The following is a 19,757-nucleotide window of genomic DNA, read 5'->3' on the forward strand; positions in this document are numbered from 1 at the left end:
GGGTTTGAATCGTGAAGGCTAGAAGACACATGCTTTACATTACACGAAGTTTCTTGCTCTTTATTCTTATGTTGGACTTTCTCCACATCTAGCCCAACTCTGTGGCTTCCTTTCCTAGCAATGCTGCACTAAGCTTCAGGTGTCATCACTAATTTCCTGGAGGCCAGACTTCGAGCAGCTGCTGTCGGTTCCCGTCATAGGCGCTGGGGCAGGAACAGCTCCTGCACCTCCTAGAAGGCACATCTGCTTGTGGGCAGGGGCCTGGGTTCAACCTTGAGGGGAGAGTCTGTGTGTGGTTCTGGTGGCTGGCATGTGACTGCGTGACTCAGCAACCTCAGAGGGACAGGCACAGTGCCCACAAAACTCAGAGAGCTCAGCATCTCTGATCTCTTTTTGGTCCCACAACCACTTTATGAGGTGTAGAGTGAATGTTACTTTCCCATTTCAAAGGTAGAAAGCAGGTTTGGGGAGCCATGTCCAAGATCAGCCAGGCAGGTGGTGGCCAAGCCAAGCCAGATGCCAGGATCTGAAATTGACAGATTCCTAGTTTCCCTGATTCCTGGTCCAGTGCTGATTCCACACAGCCAAGTGGCCTCAGATATAGAATTTTCTTCTGATTGGGGGTGAAGGAGAGAAGGGGATAGGACTCTTGGGATCATCTTTAAAGGGGCATACGGGAAAAGGGAGGGGGCAGGGGAGATCACTGTACTGGCCTGGAGGGAAAAAAAGATGGGAAATGTTTAACAGTGGACCTACCCACATCCATGGAACCAAGCACATCCATGGCACTGCCCGGAAGGGGCCCCGCAGACACTGTTCTCTGTGTGGTGAAAACCAGCTTCAATGCTACACATTGGTCTCCTTCCCCGGCTGAACTTAGTGCTCAGCTCTCAAAGCCAAGTTCAGTTCTAGGCACCTGAAGGCCCAGACACATCTGTTTATGTTGAAACGCTCTTCAGTTGCCAGGTCCAGGGCTTTCTAAAGAGTTTATTTTGTAAGTAACCCCTACACCTAACGTGGGTCTTGAACTTACAACCTTGACATCAAGAGTTGCATGGTCCAATGACTGAGCCAGCCAGGCGCCCCCCTGGCCTCCAAATCTTGACCAGGTAAGAGTGGAATGTACACAGTCCCCAGCCTGGGGGCCAGGCTGCCAGGACGCTTCCACCTGGAGAGGCCAGCAGGCCCACCCCTCCACCATCACCCAGCACTCCGAAGAGCTCTGGTGGGCTACACTCTATCCAGTGCCATTCAATCAGTTCTGCTGGTTAAGGCCTCCTCCCAGGTCAACCCGTCAATGCCCTCCTCCTTATCACAGTCCTGGTTTGAAACTGACAGATTTTTCATCTCTGATCACATAGCTAGGTTTTGAGTACATGTCTTTTTTTATTTTTATTTTTTTTAATGTTTATTTATTTTTGAGAGAGAGAGAGACAGAGCATGAATGGGAGAGGGGCAGAGAGAGAGGCAGACACAGAATCTGAAGCAGGCTCCAGGCTCTGAGCTGTCAGCACAGAGCCCGATGCGGGGCTCCAACTTGTGAACTGCGAGATCATGACCTGAACCGAGGTTGGACGCTCAACCGACTGAACCACCCAGGCGCCCCCAAGTCCATGTCTTTTTATTGCCCTTGAGATTCCTCTCATCCTGTCTTCTCCCTTCCTCCATTAGCACCTGCCACCACAGCTGTGCCACAGCTCAACTTCACATGCTCGCCCTGAGATGAAAAAGCATGAGGAAATGCTGAGACGGGGGTCCTCAGCCTGGGCAGAGGGTTGGGGAGGAAGACAATTTTTCTGCCCGTTTTTTTCTTTCAAGATACATAGTAAGATCAAGGGAACGAGAGGCAGAAATATTCTCCTAGCTCGCAGTGTTTTTTCCAATCCACACACAGTTGTGGGGGGCAGGTAGAAATGACTGGAGCAGGGGGACAGGTGGAAGGAGACATGAGTAACAAGCAGGGACACAGCTCACCCACCCCCATGGGTGCTGGCTCTGCTGGAGGCCAGACCGGGTGGGCAGGTGGTCCTGGCACCTCAAGGAGGGAAGGCATCCTTGGAGCCCTTGGTTTTATGGGCACATCCCGGTCCCACTGGGGGTGTGAACTTGCTTGAGGGGAGAAATGATCCTCTTCCACACAGAAGAAAAAAATAATGACCGATTTTATTTTGGTTGTTGCCCACAACAGGAGTGCAAACAGCCAGAGGTTCAGTGTGGACCCTGCTACACCAAACTGAAAAGTTACTTTCTACTTGTTTCCCTCTTTCCTTCCCACTAATGACTCTAAAAGTCATGAACAGGGTTGGCGGGGCTCTTCACATACATAGGCATGAACTTATTTTACATTTATTGTCAACCACTGCGGTCAGCATGGCAGGCATACCCTCTACCTACTCTTCTCAGGCACGGTGTTTCAGAAAACTCGTCTGACCTTGATGCTTCTTCCAAATATCTTCCCATAGGAGAACTTGGTGGGTGTCCTGGGACCGCTCTCTGCATCTTCCAGGAGCAGGGGCCAAGGCCTGTTGGGGTGATTCATTCAGAAGAGACAGTCTGGGGTGACCACCCCTCAGGAGTTAAGGCTCTACCAATTCTGGATCCCCTGGGCTGTAGATGAGGCATCAGGGAAAAGAATGAGGTGTCCCCCTGAACCCCCACTGACCGAGCTGAGTGCTGGTTTGTTCCCAAACTGGTATAAGGCACCAAGTGCTGACCCAGGGCCAGCATCTTCCAGCCTCACCCTTCTGCTTCCCCAACCGGATTTTTACAGGTGATTTTAAGAACAATGTGATGAAGACTTAAAATGTTAATTCTAGGGCCAGAAACAGTATTCTGTCCCAATATGAAGGCTGGCAAGTAAGTCTGGCCCTGGTTACATTTTTAAAATGGTACTTAATTCTTTAAAAGCATTAAAAAAAAAATTAAATAAAATGCAGCTGGGGAAAGAGGGCTGTTGGCTGTCAGGTGCTTCTTGTTTTTTTCTCCCACGGGAAAGACCTGGCATTTAAACTCTTAGGGAGACAACCTGAAGGCCACATTGCCAGATGCTGGATATTCATCCAGACTTCCCCACCAAGAAACTCACTTTTTCTTGTCACTTGCTGTGCCAGTTGCCTGTGGTGCATGTGAGTGAACCCTTGTTCTTTTGGCTTTTGATCAGCACCATAACACTAATACACCCTAGCTTCCACTTGGACGAACCCCTTCTCCTTGGTAATGACTCTGGAGGACTAGGGACCTGTGGTATGTCCCCTGGAGTCACTGCTGGGAGAGCAGGTCTGGTGGAGCTGCCTCAAGATGAAGGTGGAGGTGGCTGGCGGGTGTAGAATGAGGCAGGAGGAAAAAGACTGGAGTGTTGTCCTCTTGAACTGAGAGTGCTGGTTTGTTCCTAGTAAGGCACTGAGTGCTGACTCAGGCTCAGCATCATCCAGCCTCAGGCACGCATCCAGCAGCGACCATCTGAAGGTTCTGGAAACACTGCCCATCTACATCAACCTGTCATGAGTAAGTTAAGTTCCTGAGAGGAAACAGAAGATTCAGCCCAGCATTTTAAGTAATTAAGAGTAAATGCACAACTCCGTTGGCTCACCAGATAGATCTGCGATGAACCCGGGTAGTAGGGAGCCAGACCCTAGAGGTGCTGGGACTGCTTCCCCTCAGTCCTTCTCGGGTTTCTTCAAGGTGAACATTAGTTACCATCATGAAGGATGTCTGCTCATCTACAAAGGCCCTGATTGAAGAATCTCAAACCCTTCAATGCTTTGCCCTCCCATGGATTCTGTGGGTTGGTTACCAGGGAGGGAAGCACTGACAAGTTAAGTGATAGGCCTAAGGCTTCCTCTGAAGTCAGAGAAGAGGCAGGAATGAGTTTCATGTCTGAATGCCAACCTTAATCTTGCCCGACTCACATTCCTTACCACTCTCTCACATGTGGACACAGAAACCAGCAACGTTATTCTCATTTCATAAGTTGCATGAGGCAGCCCCACTCTTGTACTGGGCACTCTAAATGACCCTTCCCCTGGATCTGGGGGTGCTCCAGCTGCCTACGTGGGAGACCATTCAATACAACTGTAATCCTCCAGGCGCTGAGCTGTTTACTGTTACAAGATCCTCAACTTGGATCCTGCTTTAGCCTGGACCCTCAGTTGGACCCTCCTGGGTCCAAAGGCTTATATTCAGCCTACTTTAGAGCTAGAGGTCCACACTGGTTCAGAAAGGGCATACTGACCATGAAAAGAAGGTGCGTGTGCGCACATGTGTGCACACATGTATATGCATGCATCATGGGACGCAGTCTCCTCTTCCATATGTCTTAGTAATAAGGTGGCTTCTCAGGCAGAGGCAGCCAGCACACATGGCCTCCCACAGAAGCCAGGACTCCAGCTTCCTTGTTTAAGCCCCACCTATAAGACCTCAGGGCAGAGGACACAAGGAGTGGGGCTGTCACAAAATGCTACCTGGTGAAGTTTGACAGCAATAGGTGGTCCATATGGGAGTGTAAAAGGTCTTTGTGACCCTGGGCACCTGGTCTAACAGGCTCCTTGGTTTAGTGTATGAGGTGCAGCTCTGGCCCCCTGGGCTGATGTTTCAGTGGGACAAAATCCACCTGAGAGGATGGTTTCTTACCCTCTTCACTAGCATTGCTGGGAGGGGATCTTTTGAGCAGATAACACAGAGAAGGGAGTCTCCTTAAGGGGACTGGCCAGCTCATAAAGTAAAATAAAACAAAACATTCTCTCCATTTACCATTTTTTACTCTGATTCCTAAGAAGGGTTCAGGAGGGATTTCAGAGACATAAGACATTTCCTTCAGAGTTTCTTGGAAGGAAAGGGGGTATGTGTTTCTGAGGTGCACTTACATAGGGCTTATGTAGCATTCCTTTCTGTTGCCTGCCAAAAACAGCAGCCATCATTTCCTGCCACCTGGGGCTGCTGTGACCTATGGTCAAATCCTGCTTGTTTCCAGCTCTAATCAAAGCAAGACCTCTGAGGAACAAAAGGTGACTGGGATCAGCACAGGTGACTACCAAACTCCAGCCTTTCCCAATAAGCATGTGTCATACATAGCCACAGAATATTCACTCAAGCTGGTTATATTTTTTTCTACCTAAGATAGGGTCCTTTCTTCTTTCTGGGATAGCTGGCAATAAAGCTGAAAGGCTCTAGGAGCCAGCTTCCATGGCAGTGACCTCTAGGCTGGGCAAGGCTCACCTCAACACATCTAGTGCCATTTTTTCTTTCCCTGCTGTCTGTTACTGCCCCAGAGGGAAGCCTTGTGCCTTTGGGATTAGTTCTATGGGTGACAACAAAGTCAGCTATCTCCTGATACGTCAACACACCAGAGAAGGGGAAAAGAGCTGGAATGTGTCTCCATCTGGAGACTAACCCAAGAGGCTTCTTGTAGTGAAGAGAGAAGAGTTCACCAGGATTATTGCCTTCAATCCTTTGGGGATGGTTCCAGTCTAAAGATGGGTGACATCATCTCTCCAAGACCCTATGCTGAATGTAGATGGGGACACTGACACATCTAAACAATTTAGACCTGGAGGCCGCAGACCCCATGCCACTGGGCTTCCCGGTTAGCTGTATCAAAGGACAGAGGTGAGGCAGGCACAGAAGCAGTGCTGGCAAAGAAGGCTGCCAGGACCACAGGATCACTTGGACTTGAAGAATAGCTTCTTTTCACACTAAATTGTTTCAGGAATTTTCTCAAATGATAGCAGTTGGGGGCTGAGCCAGGATAATATGAAGGACTAAAAAAAAAAAAAGCACAAACTAAAAAACAAAAAACAAAACCAAGTTGTGTTCTTTAAACAACCTTGTACACACACCCATGCATATGCCAGACATAAATGATGTGCATGGACAGCATCTCCCTAAGAGAGGCAGGTAGTGGAACGTGGAAATGCATCCTGGCTCACTGCCAAGTCCAGTAAAATTACCTAAGAAATACTCTGTATTTCCGGATGCCTGGGTGGCTCAGTCGGTTAAGCTTCCGACTTCAGCTCAGGTCATGATCTCACAGTTCGTGAGTTTGAGCCCTGCATCGGGCTCTGTGCTGACAGCCCAGAGCCTAGAGCCTGCTTTGGAATCTGTGTCCCCCTCTCTCTCCACACCACCCCTTGTGGTGTGCTTGTGCTCGGTCTCTCTCTTTCAAAAATGAATAAACATTGAAAAAAATTAAAAAAAAAAAAAGAAATATTCTGTATTTCTTTTAAGAACTTTTATTGCGCATAAAATGGCCCATTCCCCTTCTGCCTAACTGGCAGCTCAGTTATTACCACCTTTCAATTTTTTTCCTTTAAACCTCCTGCCCCACTGAAAAATTTCTTCTTCTGAAAGGATAGTCTATCATTGCTGGTCAAAAGCAACTGGAGGATAGTTTGAGGGAAAAGGCCCAAATATATCACCTGAGCAGGGTTAGAACCCCACATGGAGTCCCTTAGACTCAGGAGTAGGGGTGCCTACAGCCTTCCCTCTAGTGACACTGGACTGGTTGTCCACTGTATTGGCCTTGTGTTTGGGCTCAAACTCTGGCATTTCATACATATATATACACACACATTGATGTGTGTATATTTATATATATATTCTCTGTCTCCTGCCTTCAAGAGGACTTAAATGTCAGGAAGGGGACCTGCCTGGAGCTGCATGCATTTCCAGAGTTGGAAAACATTTCACGCAGCATGTCACCAGGGTACTAAAATAAACTGCAAACTAGTGGTTATAAAATGGGAGCTTTAAAAAAAAAGGTGCACTACTAGAACCTGAAGTCGCAACACCATTGGGAGTGGAGAACTGGCAAACATTTTGCAGGCTGGTGGATTTTTGAAGCTTCTCTGCATAGTCTTCAGTCTCCCTTCTATTAACCAGCAGTGTGCTTCGGCAGAGTGCAGAGTGTTAAAAGGCTGACCAGTACTGGCCGGCAGCAAGGGCAGACGGTAACATCTGGTGCTCCTGCTACATTAAGCTACTTACAGCACATCGCTATGGCTGCATCCCTTACCAGCCACTTCGTAAACTGCTTCCTTGTTCTGGGATTAGCAGGAGCCACAAGGGATGCAGGCACAGCTCTCCTGGGGCTTGGCTATTTAAGGTGGCATTCAAGAGGTGAAGCAGCTTAGGGACAAGGCCGCCTGATGAAGGTCCCGTCTCAAGTCCAATTTTACTGGAAGGTTGAGGTTTAAAGATAGAATCTAGAACACCCACCCCTCCCCTTTTTAAGAAAAGCATAAAAATGGAGATTCTGTCTCATCAGAAAACAGAAAGTGAAGAAGTCAGAGCTGTGACAGCTGCTAGCAGCACATCTGGATTTCCACAGGAGAGAGACGGCAGCCTTCGGACAAAGTGAAGAGTTAAGACAGGTTCTTTGCTCCTTTGTACCAAGAATGAATGTTCAAGTTGAGGCATGGTGTGGGTCCCCCTGGAGGTTCCAAAGTCAGCACGGACACCTGATCTAGGCTGCCTTGAAGAGCTGCCAGGCCTCTGTTCTCTCTACACTGGCCCCTCTCCACCAGAAGTCTTCTGCTGGAGGACCCTCCCGGATTGGCCTGGCCCTGACAGGAATCTTCCCTGGGTGGACCGCATGTCATTGTGTGGCTGGACAAGCCCTGTGCCACCAGATTTTCCCACACCGTGGCTCTATGAGCTGCACAAGGCCAGTCTCTGGTTGAACTAGGAGAAGTGAGCAGTTTGGCTCAAGGAGCTGGTTACATGGTGCTCATTACCCCTGCCTCCCCATGGAGATCTGGGTGCAGAGGAGGTCTGGGATGGCGTTAACTGTGAGAGACCAACCTAAATTCCAATATGTGCTACAACACTTGCATCTCTGTCTGGTGGGACCTGAGGCTGGGCTGAGGGGAATTCTCATCAGCTAGATGGATTACAGGGTCCCACCATACACTGTCTCGGCCAGCTTGGAAAAGGGCTTACCCCCAAACTTTAATAAATATGCTGTGGGAGGTGAAACCCTGGCACCAAAGCAGAGGAAAAAAAAAAACAAAAAAAACCAAACGGGTTCTGCAGAGCCAGGGTTCAATAGAGAGAGGTGAGTGACATCTGTGCCTTTTGGCCTGGCCTCAAACAGTGCTGAAATGTACCCCTGACAGATGAATGGTGCAGACACAAAAGTTTGGTACCACAGTAAGAGCGAGCCAGGTGAAGGAGAAGGTGCCAGACACAAAGTACAGGAGGGGACAGAAGAGCTACAACTAAGAACCCACACAAGGGTCTCAGCTGCTCCCTAACGCCAACTGGGTCAGCAACACGATGAAGAAGGCTAATAAATAGACAGCTGTAACAGCATTCAGTCAGTTTGGGATGGGACTGTGTAGGACGCAGCAGACACCCCCATCACTCCTACACCGGGTGCCACGTGATCAGTGTCTCTAGTAAAGATATAAAAATGAAGTTACTTCTTTTCAAGTATTAAAAAAATAAGTTAATTGACAAAAAGGGTCCAAAGCGGCTGAGCGTCTTGCCAGGTTGTCAGCTTCATTTCAATGTGCAAACACAGGAAAAACGTCAAGGAAAAAGATAATCTCCTGCCCCGACGTGAAGCGTTGAACAGTGACAACGCCTGTCTGTCAAGTGGGGGCTTGAAATGTCAGGCCTCATCCTGTCCCCCAAAGTCAGTATTTTCCAGTGTCAAAATTGTTGTGAATTAAAAGCAGAATGCAGCAATCCACAGGCCTCAGGCCAGAGCCAGAGAGAGGCCTGGGACATTTGGCCACCAGGGGTCCAGTGTGTGGTGCGGGGGTGCCGGGGAGCAGACCCCTCCTGGGTCCTCCTTCTTGCATAATGAATTCGGGAGCCAGCCCGCCTTCAGGTCCCCCTGTGATGCCGGCGTAGGCACTGACCTGCTGGCCACTGCCCCCTCCCAGGTTTTGATTCACATCTTGCCTCCTGGAGGGTGTTCTTCACTTCTTTGGTGGTGCTTCAGGGAACATGAAGACGATGGCCGTCCCTTCTGCTCTGTGGAGGCACACCCTGGCGGCTGTGGTTCTGCCAGAGAGGGGGCAGCTTCCGTCTCTTACCTCCTCCCGTGGAACGGGCACCAGTCACCGTGCGTCCTTGGGGAGCGTGCAGGTTCTCCTTTTCCTGCGTTACGTGTCAAATGCTCTGTGTTCCTCTCTCTCTGGAGCGGGAAGTCAGGGTGGGCCTCTTCCAAGGAGGCTCTGCCACCTCAGATAATCATCCTCGCCTGGGGTTCCCCATAGCACAGACATTTGACCCACTTTTCAAGAGGCACGTAGACATTTGAGTGTAAACTCCCAGGAGGTGCCAGGTCTTCTCAGATCTTGCATCCGGGTGGTTTTTGGAAGAACCCAGCTTGGGTCAGGCAGATGCCACAGACCAGCCAGCCAGAGCACGGGTAGAACTCAGGACCAGTTCAGGCTGAAGCCTTTAGACAGCATGACGGCCTCCAGGTCTTTGTCCTCCTCTTTTTCCCGAAGCCGCTGCTCCTCTAGCAGGGCCACGAGGGCATCTCTCTGCTCCACCACCTCCAGCATTTCGTTCAAGATCTTCTTCTCCTCTGACAACTCCTCCTCGGTTTTCAGGTGATCTGGGCAGTGGCCAAAGACATTAGGTCTACAGGACCAGGAGGCAGCAGGCCCACACCCAGCTTTCCAGAGCGCACTTCCCCTCTTACCTTCCACAGCCATCCGCTCCCGAAGTTCCTGCTGCAGTCGGCTCTGCCGGTCCTCAAGTTCCAGCTCCCGGGCACTGGGATTGGGGGCAGGGGGAAGAGGGAGACAGTGACTTGGGGACCATATTTCCCCATTGCTTAAATTAGGAAACAGCTGTGCTCCTGCCGTGACAGGTGCTGAGCTGATAGCCTCCCCCATAGGTGGGTCCCCAATCTCAGGCCACTCACAAAATCATCAGCTCTGACTCGTAGCGCACCATGGCATTTTTCTCTTGCACCAACTTGAACCACTCCTGCATCAGCTTGGGGTCATCTTTCTTGCCCATGCCTGCCAAGAGAGAGGGTACATCAGGCGCAGAAAATGTCTCCTGTCTACCCCGGCCGGCAGGAGTTATCACACTGGGGCAAATGTGCAAAGAGAGCCGAGCAGGATGCTGCCGGAACACTCCCAAGCCAGGTCCAAAGTTTGCCTACAGACATGGAGGGGGCCACCATGCCTACCCCCAGAGCCTAACGGAGTCTGTGTTTTCCATCTGTCCTTCCCAGGCCCAGCCCTCACCCTCTCAGTAACCTGGTCACAGCTTATTTGGACCACTCCTGCTCAGTGGTTTGTTCTTGGTATGTTTTAAGTGCCTTGCCCTCCTTTTTCCCATTCAGCATTTATTTGGTACTTGCTATGTACTACATCTGCTGAGGAAACCAGTCTCATGAATGAGGCAAATGCAAATTTATAAACCGCACTTACCCCTCCTTTTAAATTACCCTCATTAACCCAGCTCTTTTCTGGGCTACTGCCCCTCTCTGGGCCACTGACTGGTACTGATGCTAATCATTTCTTTACATCCCGATCAACGAGGTACCTTTTCTGAACTTCTGGCCCATCAAGTTTCCTGCATTGTATATGCAGTACATCCCAGGATGGCTATCAGGTTTCTCGCCAAGGGCAGAGAAACACCAGCAGACCCTAGAGGCTAAATAAGGCAGTACTCTTTGGCCCAATTCCAGCAGCAGTTTCTGGGGCTGGTGCTCTACACTAACACATGGCCGATACCTAAATCTCCATCAGGGGCAGCCTGACCCTGCTGGGCTTAATTGAAACAGGAGGACAGAAGGAAGAACCTTCCAAGGAATGAAACCACCCAAGGAGGGAACAAACTCTTCTTCCTTGGAACACAAAGAAGCTCATGGCAAGGGGCACCTGGGTGGATCTGTCGATTAAGTAGCTGACTTTTGATTTCAGCTCAGGTCATGATCTCACAGTTTGTGAGTTTGAGCCCCACGTCAGGCTCTGTGCTGACAGTACAAAGCCCACTTGGGATTCTCTATCTCTGTCTGTCTCTCTGCCTCTCCCCTGCTTGAGCTTGCTCTCTCTCTCTCAAAAACAAATAAACATTAAAAAAAAAAAAAGCAGTAGCAGCTTGTGGCAATAGTGTGGTCCTGCCTGAAGCAAAATACACATTACATCAGTGGTCTTCAATATTTTGGGATTACAAACCATTCTGAGAATCTCAGGAAATCTAGGGACTCTCTTCATAGAAAAATGCATGTGTACACATCCAGCAATCTTATATAAACTTCAGGGTGTTCATGGGCTTCTTGAAGTCCACCCACGGGCCCCAGGTTAAGAGGTGTTGGACTGGGAAATCTTTCAAAGTGCCTTCCATTTTATGACTCACTTGGCTGGATGTCCCATCCCAGTAAAGACCAGACCCAGAAACATATGGAATATACCCTCAGGTGGGACAACTCCCCTGTATCAAACTCCTTTCTGTTTTCCTACATTCTTCCCATCTGACTTCCTTGCACACAGTTCAGAGATAACTCTCTTTCTGCTAGGTTGTTTGCTTGACACACAGGAGGCCCCTGCCAGTTAGTCTTTCAACAGGGGCCACACTCTGGAGAGGCAGAAGTGAATTGCACTCACACAAGCAGGGGTTAGTGTTTGCACTGTGTCTGGGTGCACATGCAGCTATGCTTCCAAGGTGAAGTCCTGTCCCTGAGTCCTACTCTGAAGGACAGAAGCTCTCTCCTGACCGGCCAAGCCTGCCTCTGTGGAGTGCTGGGGTTTCTGGGGACAAAAGCTCTCCTTACCCGACCCAATAGACTTGGTCCTTAGGCTTTTAAAGCAGCCCACAGCTCAGTTCCATGCATTCCTTTCTGAGCGTCTCTGCACAGTGTGCCCACATGGCCATGGAAGATGGAGCCCTGAGGCATGCAAGCTGCCCAGTGCGGCAAGCTGTGAATGCACTGGGAGGTCTCTCCCTCCTTCCCACCTCCCCATGTGCAAGGACAAAAATTCCATTGGGAGACATCCGAACACTGCTCATGAGCTATGGTACAGACTGTTCACAGCCGATGAGCAAAGGTATATGGCGGGGTGGGTGAAAGTCAAATGTGAGCGCCATGAAGAGCAGAGTAAGAAGTTAGCAAGGGTTAGTCATGACCACACTCCCCTTTCCCCTTCCCACATGCCTTTTCAACAACAATCTTATCACCACAACAGACTTCAAATCAGACAAACTTAAAAAAAAAAATACACACACACACTCAGCAAGACACAGGGTAGAAAGTTTGCATCTAGTGGTGTTTTGTTTTGTTTTTGTTTTTTGTTTTTTTTTTTTCTGGAAAATAACTTGGGGACATTTGACCAGTCTTTGTAAGGACAGTATTCCTCGACGACACCAATAGAAATCTCTGCCACACAGGTAGGAGGTTCCTCACCTGTGTCCCTGGCCCCTCTATCTGCTAGATTTGAGTCTGAAAGGTCCAGCCACGAATACTGGCATAAATCATGGGATGCTCAGCTGCAGCCTGAAAAGCCCCTACCTGGAGGCTCTCTGGCTCCCCTCTGTACCCCAGTCCTCCCCAAGACAGTCAAAGGGATACTGTACCTTGTAAGAAACTGCCACATACTCATAGAGTTTTGTAACAAAGCTTTCAAGTGTCAGAGAAAAAGAGAGAAATAACTGGATTTTGGGTCCCTGTTTGACTAGTGTTGCTATGACCCCTGAGAGGCAGTGGGGATGAGGTTGGGGGAGTTACGTTACCTTCCTGGACACAGCAAGGGCAGAAGGAGAGAGGTCTACGCCGTGGAGTCCCGCCACTGGGCTCAACTTCAAAAAGGACCAAACAAGGAAAAGGAGGAGGAGGAGACGAAGAAAGACAAAAAGGAAGAGGAGGAGGAGGAAGAGGAGTTTGGAAGTGGAGAGGGACAGGGAGAAGGTGAAATAAAAAACAAGCAGAGGACAAAAAGCATAAGAAGTGAGAAAGGAACAACAGGAGGAAAAGAAAAAAAATACAAGAAATGGAAAAGCAGAAACAAGGGAAACAAAGTCTACAAATGAATTAAGTCCTTTTTTCAGCACGGAAACTGAACAAGAGCAGACCCAGGCATCGGGCATGTGGCTTCAAAAAGGAATGCACGTGTTCCCTTATGATGGTGGGTGGCTCTTGGGGTGAGTGGGATGCTCCTTCTTCCTCTGTTCCTTACTGGGAAGGTGGTGACATCTGGGTATTGGGTTCCCTCCTCAAAAATACCCAAAGCCCCTGGGACTTGTCTGCCTATCTCTGTGGAACAGTTCATGTTAAATATGTGGCCAACACTGCTCCTAAGTTTGCAGGTGATAACCTCGGGTCACCAACCAAACCTGTGTGAAATATTCTAAGATGTCACCACAGACGCATGCACTCCACGTAAAACTAACCCTGGGTAAGTCTAAGGGATTGCCATGCCCACAGAAAGAAGCTCTGAATCTATGGAGGCAGCACCTGACCTTGGGATGGGCTTCCAGGGCTGATATCTGTAATGCTTTGAGTTCTGATCCAGGGTGACTTGAGGGAAACATAACTACACAGGGGCAACTTCCACCAGTCCATCTCACTATCCCCCCATGTACCAGGGAGAGACAACCACCCCCTTTTCTTCTGCCCCTCCATCTCCACAAAGGGTTCCAATGCCACATCTAGGGGAAGGCTGTCATACTTTGGACTGGAAGACCAAAAGGGGTGAGCTGACAGGACATGCCGAAAACTCACAGTAACAATGCTGGTAAGAGTCATGGACGGGGCAACTGAGAGAAGACAGTGTGCAGAGAGACATGTCTAAGACTTAGGGAGACCTGATGGTTACCCAGGAGGAGGGAGGGGAGCCCAGCAAGGGACCATCACAGAACCACCAGGGCACACACAGGAGACACAGGCTCAGAGAAATGGCCTCAGGACTACAGGGAGCAGGGGCAGTTTTAGGATTAGAACAGGGTTTAAGAAATAGACCTGTTTTAGTCAATAAGAGGGCTAAATAGACAAGCTATTGGTTGATGGGCCCTTCTGCTTTGCAAATGCAGGCACCACATTTTCCCTTTCTTTCACGCCCTTCAGTGTTCATCATAGTGCTTTGTGCACAATGAACCTAGTATTAGGTAATACTTCAAAACTAAAGCCAGAGACTTGTTTGTGGGTATGCATGTGTGTCTGCAATGTTGATTACATCCAGGGTTCTAAAGAGACATGACTGTGATCAGCTGATGCACTGGGGTTGGGGAGAAAGGCTCCTTTCTCTGCTTATAGCTGATCCACATTCAACCTTCTCTGTTTCAAAGTGCAGACTCCCTGTTGGTGCTCAGAATACCTGGATAAATCTCATGACACACAATGTCAATGTAACATTCTCTGTTGCTTCCTGGTACTGATATTATATGCAAACACACCTGCGGTGCAGAGTGGAACAGTGTCCACATTCATTAGCAAGGGACAGTGACTTGATACACAACCAACACAGTTGAGCCAATGTACCTGCATGTATGTTTAAATGTGCTTCTACTTTCTGGATATCACAAATGTAGCTTTTAGTTCTTTTTATGTGGACCACATCCTCATACACCCTTTCCAACACAGACGACAATATGAGGTAACAGGATATTCAGAACAGAAATTAGCAAATGAAATTAGAAAAGGGGACATCAGGTAAAGCAGGTGTTAAAAAAAGTGTAAAAAAAAAAAAAAAAGGCATTATCCTAATAACAGAAGGCAGAATGGGAACCCCTGGAGAGGCGCTAGTGGAGCTGACAGGATGCATGGTTATGACTTTCCTCTTCAGACTTTCCTTCATGCTCCAAATTCTAAGTAATAATATATACTACTTTAATAATCAGAAAAAATGCCCAATAAATACTGCTTTAAAAATAAGAAGGGGAGCCTGGGTGGCTCAGTCGGTTGGACGTCCGACTTCAGCTCAGGTCATGATCTCACGGTCCGTGGGTTTGAGCCCTGCATCAGGCTCTGTGCTGACAGCTTGCAGAGTCTGGAGCCTTCTTCAGATTCTGTGTCTCCTCTCTCTGTCCCTTCCCCACTTGTGCATAGTCTAACTCTCTCAAAAATAAATAAATGTTAAAAAACAATTAAAAAAATTGTATGGAAACCAATTTGGCAATAAATTATATTTAAAAAAATAAAAAACCAAGATGAGAAAAAAAATTTCTTTTTGGTTCTCAAAAAAAAAAAAAAAAAAAAAAGAGAAATCAAGGGGAAAAAACCAGTTAAACAAGGGGAGTTCCACCCAGACTTGAATCTGAAGTGAGCATGCAAGGAAAGCACAGAGGTACTGATTTTGAGTGTAATTTCTTTGCCTTTTTTGGAGATGTGAGAAATAGATGATTTGGTCCACTAGTTCTAAGAGCAAACATATCATCAAGCTTATGGCAAATACGAGTTTTTTAAAAGTTTATTATGGTTAAAGTGCTAGGGTGCTAGGTCTCTGTGTCTTTGTAATGGGTACCGTATGTGTCACTTATCAGACTATTTCGGTGTCTCCTGAGGACGGCAGTCATCACCTCTGAGCAAACCCAGAATTTGGTCCTGGTTGGAGGCTTCTCAGCAGCAGGTCCACACTCTCATCCTGGACTACTCTGTCTGCCTTCCAGATGCTGCAGGCTCACCTGCCCCACTTTTACCCTGGCAGCAAACTCAACTTCTTCCTCTGAAGCAGTGCTTTCTTTTGAGAGGTGGCCACCATCAGTGGTGCTCTAGCACCCACTCATCTTGACATCTGGGGGCAGGGATGAGATGGGTCATTGGATTTTGAAAAGTGGCAGAATATCAGATTTAGTGGGATGCATGTAAGAAGCATGAATAGTGCTTTCATTTCAGAACATTCTCACATGTATTATTTCATTTGAGCCTTACACTGGTCCCAGGTGGCTACCTGGACAGGCATTAGCTTCTCTATTTTCAAGTGAGGGATCTGAGGCTCCAAGTAGTGGCACAGCCTGACTAAACCCTTAATCTTCCTCTCCCATTCTGAACTAAGAGTTTGCCCTCTTTTTTTGAACATTTTTTTTAATGTTTATTTTTGAGAGGGAGAGAGAGAGAGAGAGAGAGACAGAGCAGGGAAGGGGCAGAGAGAGACAGAGACACAGAATTGGAAGCAGGCTCCAGGCTCTAAGCAGAGCTGGATGCGGGGCTCAAACCCACAGGCTGTGAGATCATGACCTGAGCTGAAGTCTGATGCTTAACCAACTGAGTCACCCAGGTGCCCCAAGAGTTTGCCCTCTTTAAAGGGCCAAGAGGGACGCCTGGGTGGCTCAGTCAGTTAAGCATCTAACTCTTGATTTCGGATCAAGTCATGATCTCACGGATCGTGGGAAGGAGCCCCATGTTGGGTTCCATGCTGGTAGCATGGGGCCTGCTTGGGATTCTCTCTCTCCCTTTCTTTGCCCCTCCCCTGCTCACTTCCTCTCAAAAAAACCCCAAACATTAAAAAAAATAATAAAGGGCTAACAAAGGCTCTAGGCAAATCTAGCAAATGGCTGCTGGAAGCAGCTGGGAGAAGAGTCACACATAGACCCTACTCAGAATGCCAGACCAGGAAAGCTGGCAATGTCATCCCTTCCTCCCATTATTTTGCAGAGGCCCAGACAGGTTAAGTGACTTTGCTGGGCATATGGTGAAGCTAGGACCTGAATCCTAGGTTGGCCGCATTCTCCACACTACCACTTTGCCCTGATCTGTTTGGATACCTCACTCTAGACCCTGCCTCTCACGTGGCCCGGGGCCACTCCAGGAGCAAGTTGGTGGGCCAGTCTCCAGGATTCTTGAACAAAAATAAAGGGGATGTCCAGGTCTGGTATACAGCTGAGAAGCAGCTGTGGGCATCTGCCTCATCTCAGGTACTTATCTCTTCCCATGATACAGGCTCCCAGTTCTCATTGTTGGACAAAGGAGCCCTAACCACAGGCTTCAGGGTCTCTACCTGCCTGGTAGACCATGTGGAGACTCTAGTCAGATGGGCTAGGGAGATATCTAGATTCCAGAAGCCCCAGCCTGGGACTAGAATGTTCCAGCCTAGTACTGTGCACCAGAGACATGGGGAAAATGGGCTTTTTATAAGCTGAATCACCACTTGTATTTTCACACAAAAATACAGAATTCTAAGTGATCAGCTTACAAACATCATCACCCTTTTACAGGCTCAAAAATTGCACCCCTCCCCCAACATTTTCCCTTTTGATACACCATAGCTTGTTTCATGTACAAAAATCTGTAAAGTACCCCTGGGTTAGATGACTTCCTTTCCAGCTACATATTTGGAAAATCCTGCAGAAAGTAAGAGATTCTTTTTCACTTCCTTTTGGTCTCTGAACAAGCTCTAGGTGTCACGGATAGGAAACAGGTATGTTTATTTCTCAGTCACATTTCGTGCTTCTATTTTCCTGCTGCAGTAGCTCTGGGCCAGTCTCCGTGGGCCAGCCTGTGCAGCCTTCATCTTGCCTGGGTGGACTTTCACTCATTTCTCAAACTTGTTTTTGGTAGTAATGCTACTATATTTACTGATAACTGAGCCAGCATTGCAGCAATACCTTTTTATACAATTCATCCTACAGATACTACCAGAATGTTGTTCATCTTTTCATAAGGGAACATCAGGGGCATTACCTGTCATGCCCAAGCTCCATCTACCAGATTAGCCTTGCAGAAAGCCACGTGCCCAGGAAGGGGAGAACTTCTTGGTAATTCGGGTATAATGAACAAGGCTTCCATTGATTTTCTTTTGTGTTTTTCAGGTTACATAGCCTGAAGCAAGGGAAGACTGACCAAATGTTTTGTTAACTAAGGTTATACTCAACTGTTCTGACTCTTCAACCCAGGAAACCCATTTGCTCAGTATCAATGCTATGCTTCTGAGAAGAAGTAGCCTTTGCATTGCAAGGCTGAGGTGCCCAATCCCAAACTCAGGGGCAACGATGAACACTTTGGCCCTAAGAGGGAACCAAGTTGGCTGGTTTGCACTGCTGCTGGGTGGTAAGCAAGCATCACGATAAGGTGGAAGGTTTCTGGTCTAGCAGGCCCAGTCTACATACACAGACAGGGCTAAGATGTGCCTTGTGTTATAAAAGCCCAGTGTAGCATGAATCTCTAGATTGGGGAAAAAATGAAGCCCTCCTCCAAAAAGAAAACTAAAAAAGCATGTAAGAATGGAGATCCAAGGTATACACATGCAAACAGACACACACACACACACACACACACACACACACACACACGCTTGGAAATCTCAAGGATTTTAAAGTTCCTAAGCAAAAACAGAGCAAGGCTAATAATGCTCAGACCAAAAGACAAGTAAAAAATGTACCAACATCAAATTAAGGGAAGCCAATAGAACAGAAAGGGAAGGGAGGTGAGAAGGCCTGGGGTGAGCCTTCCTGTGTCTCTGCCTCAACTCACCAGCAACCATGAAAGACCACTTTCCAGGCCTTTCTGTTACATTTTTAAACAATTCATGTTCTTTCAATTTCCCTTTGAGACATAAAAATCAAATGGGGAGGTCTTTGAAACGAGAATTTAGGTATATGTTTTTAATTGAAAGTTCTTTGGAAGAGAAACAGTTTTTATATCTAAAGATTTCCAATCATCTATCTGTTCTTGTGCAAAAAAATGTGGTGGCTGGACCAGTTAGGGAGGGCCTGCTCAGTGTCCTGGGGAAGAAAAAGAAAAGGGAGTGAGGTCACTTGGGGACACTTCCTCTCTGGTACAGGGTTCATTATGTGTCCTTCTAATGGTTTCTTTTGAAACTACAAGATTCAACTATATGAAGAAGAGATCTTTATTCTCTATACTGTGTGGCTCAAAAAGAGACTTTTGATACAGGTTTGGAACTTAATATAGTTAGCTGAGGGCCACTGAAAGACCCTATCCAAGCAATATAGTTTACTAGGCAGAGGACTGGGCAGGGATCAGGAGTGTGGACTTCTGTGGGCAGGATATGGAATTCTTAACACCTGAACACTGCTTGGAGCTTCATCTCACCCACCTGATAAGATCGGTGCTGGGGCCCAGCAATGGGGTTGCCCTGTAGTCTTTTGGTGATGTAAGAGTAGAGAAACAATTAGGCTCTATAATTCAGGCTCCAGATTTCAAAAGGGCAATTTTTCTTCTCAAATAATGAATATTACCAAGTATTCTAAGAATGAAACACCAGCAGAAAGTGAAAAGGGACCTAATTTTTGGCATCTATGTTTTCCTCCTGGAGCCGGGCAGGAACAGGGGCCAGAGGACCCTTTCTGCCAGGGGTATAAATCACTCCCGTCAGAATAGATGACTCTTTTTTGCTTCATTGGTAGGACAATAGCAGCTTCTATGTGGTGAACAGAACCACAAGAGAAGTTTAAATTTAACACAGAAATCATAATGAGCTGGCAAAAGAGGAAGCAATGAGTTGATGACAACCAAGTAGCAGGGGCTATAAGGTATTTGATGGTGGGGTATTTTATAATTCAGAAAATACACTGGGGTTTTTTTTTTCTTTAAAAAATTTTTTTAATGTTTTTATTTATTTTTGCGACAGAGAGAGACAGAGCATGAGCAGGGGAGGGGCAGAGAGAGAGGGAGACACAGAATCGGAAGCAGGCTCCAGGCTCTGAGCTGTCAGCACAGAGCCCGATGCGGGGCTCAAACCCACAGACCGTGAGATCATGACCTGAGCCGAAGTCGGACACTTAACCGACAGCCACCCAGGTGCCCCGGGATTTCTTTTTTCTACTTATTTCCTTTTTCTCTGAAATTTGATGGAATTCTAAATCTGAGAGGCTAGAAGCTCTCAAGTCAGGGACAC

The 19,757-nt window shown here is 47.8% G+C and overlaps 1 protein-coding gene across 20 annotated transcripts in view; it reads right to left on the minus strand.

Moving 5' to 3' along the window:
* Window positions 1-2,144: 2,144 nt before the first annotated feature.
* The window catches only part of MICAL3 (microtubule associated monooxygenase, calponin and LIM domain containing 3), a 228,325-nt gene continuing 210,712 nt past the window's right edge, over window positions 2,145-19,757 (minus strand). For 17 of the 20 annotated variants that reach the window (XM_019465075.2, XM_019465079.2, XM_019465074.2 and 14 more), the window contains 4 exons: window positions 12,700-12,765; window positions 9,881-9,980; window positions 9,656-9,729; window positions 2,145-9,568 (listed from right to left, as the gene is read on the minus strand). In XM_019465075.2, coding sequence (XP_019320620.2) covers window positions 9,384-9,568; window positions 9,656-9,729; window positions 9,881-9,980; window positions 12,700-12,765 — 425 coding nt within the window. In that variant the 3' untranslated portion in view covers window positions 2,145-9,383. The remainder of the gene's footprint in view (window positions 9,569-9,655; window positions 9,730-9,880; window positions 9,981-12,699; window positions 12,766-19,757) is intronic. The other 3 variants (XM_053895051.1, XM_019465084.2, XM_019465098.2) reach the window with 1 other exon arrangement.

Source organism: Panthera pardus, unplaced genomic scaffold, assembly GCF_024362965.1.
Source record: "Panthera pardus isolate Hobbes unplaced genomic scaffold, ASM2436296v1 HiC_scaffold_6, whole genome shotgun sequence".
Classification (NCBI taxonomy): domain Eukaryota; kingdom Metazoa; phylum Chordata; class Mammalia; order Carnivora; family Felidae; genus Panthera; species Panthera pardus.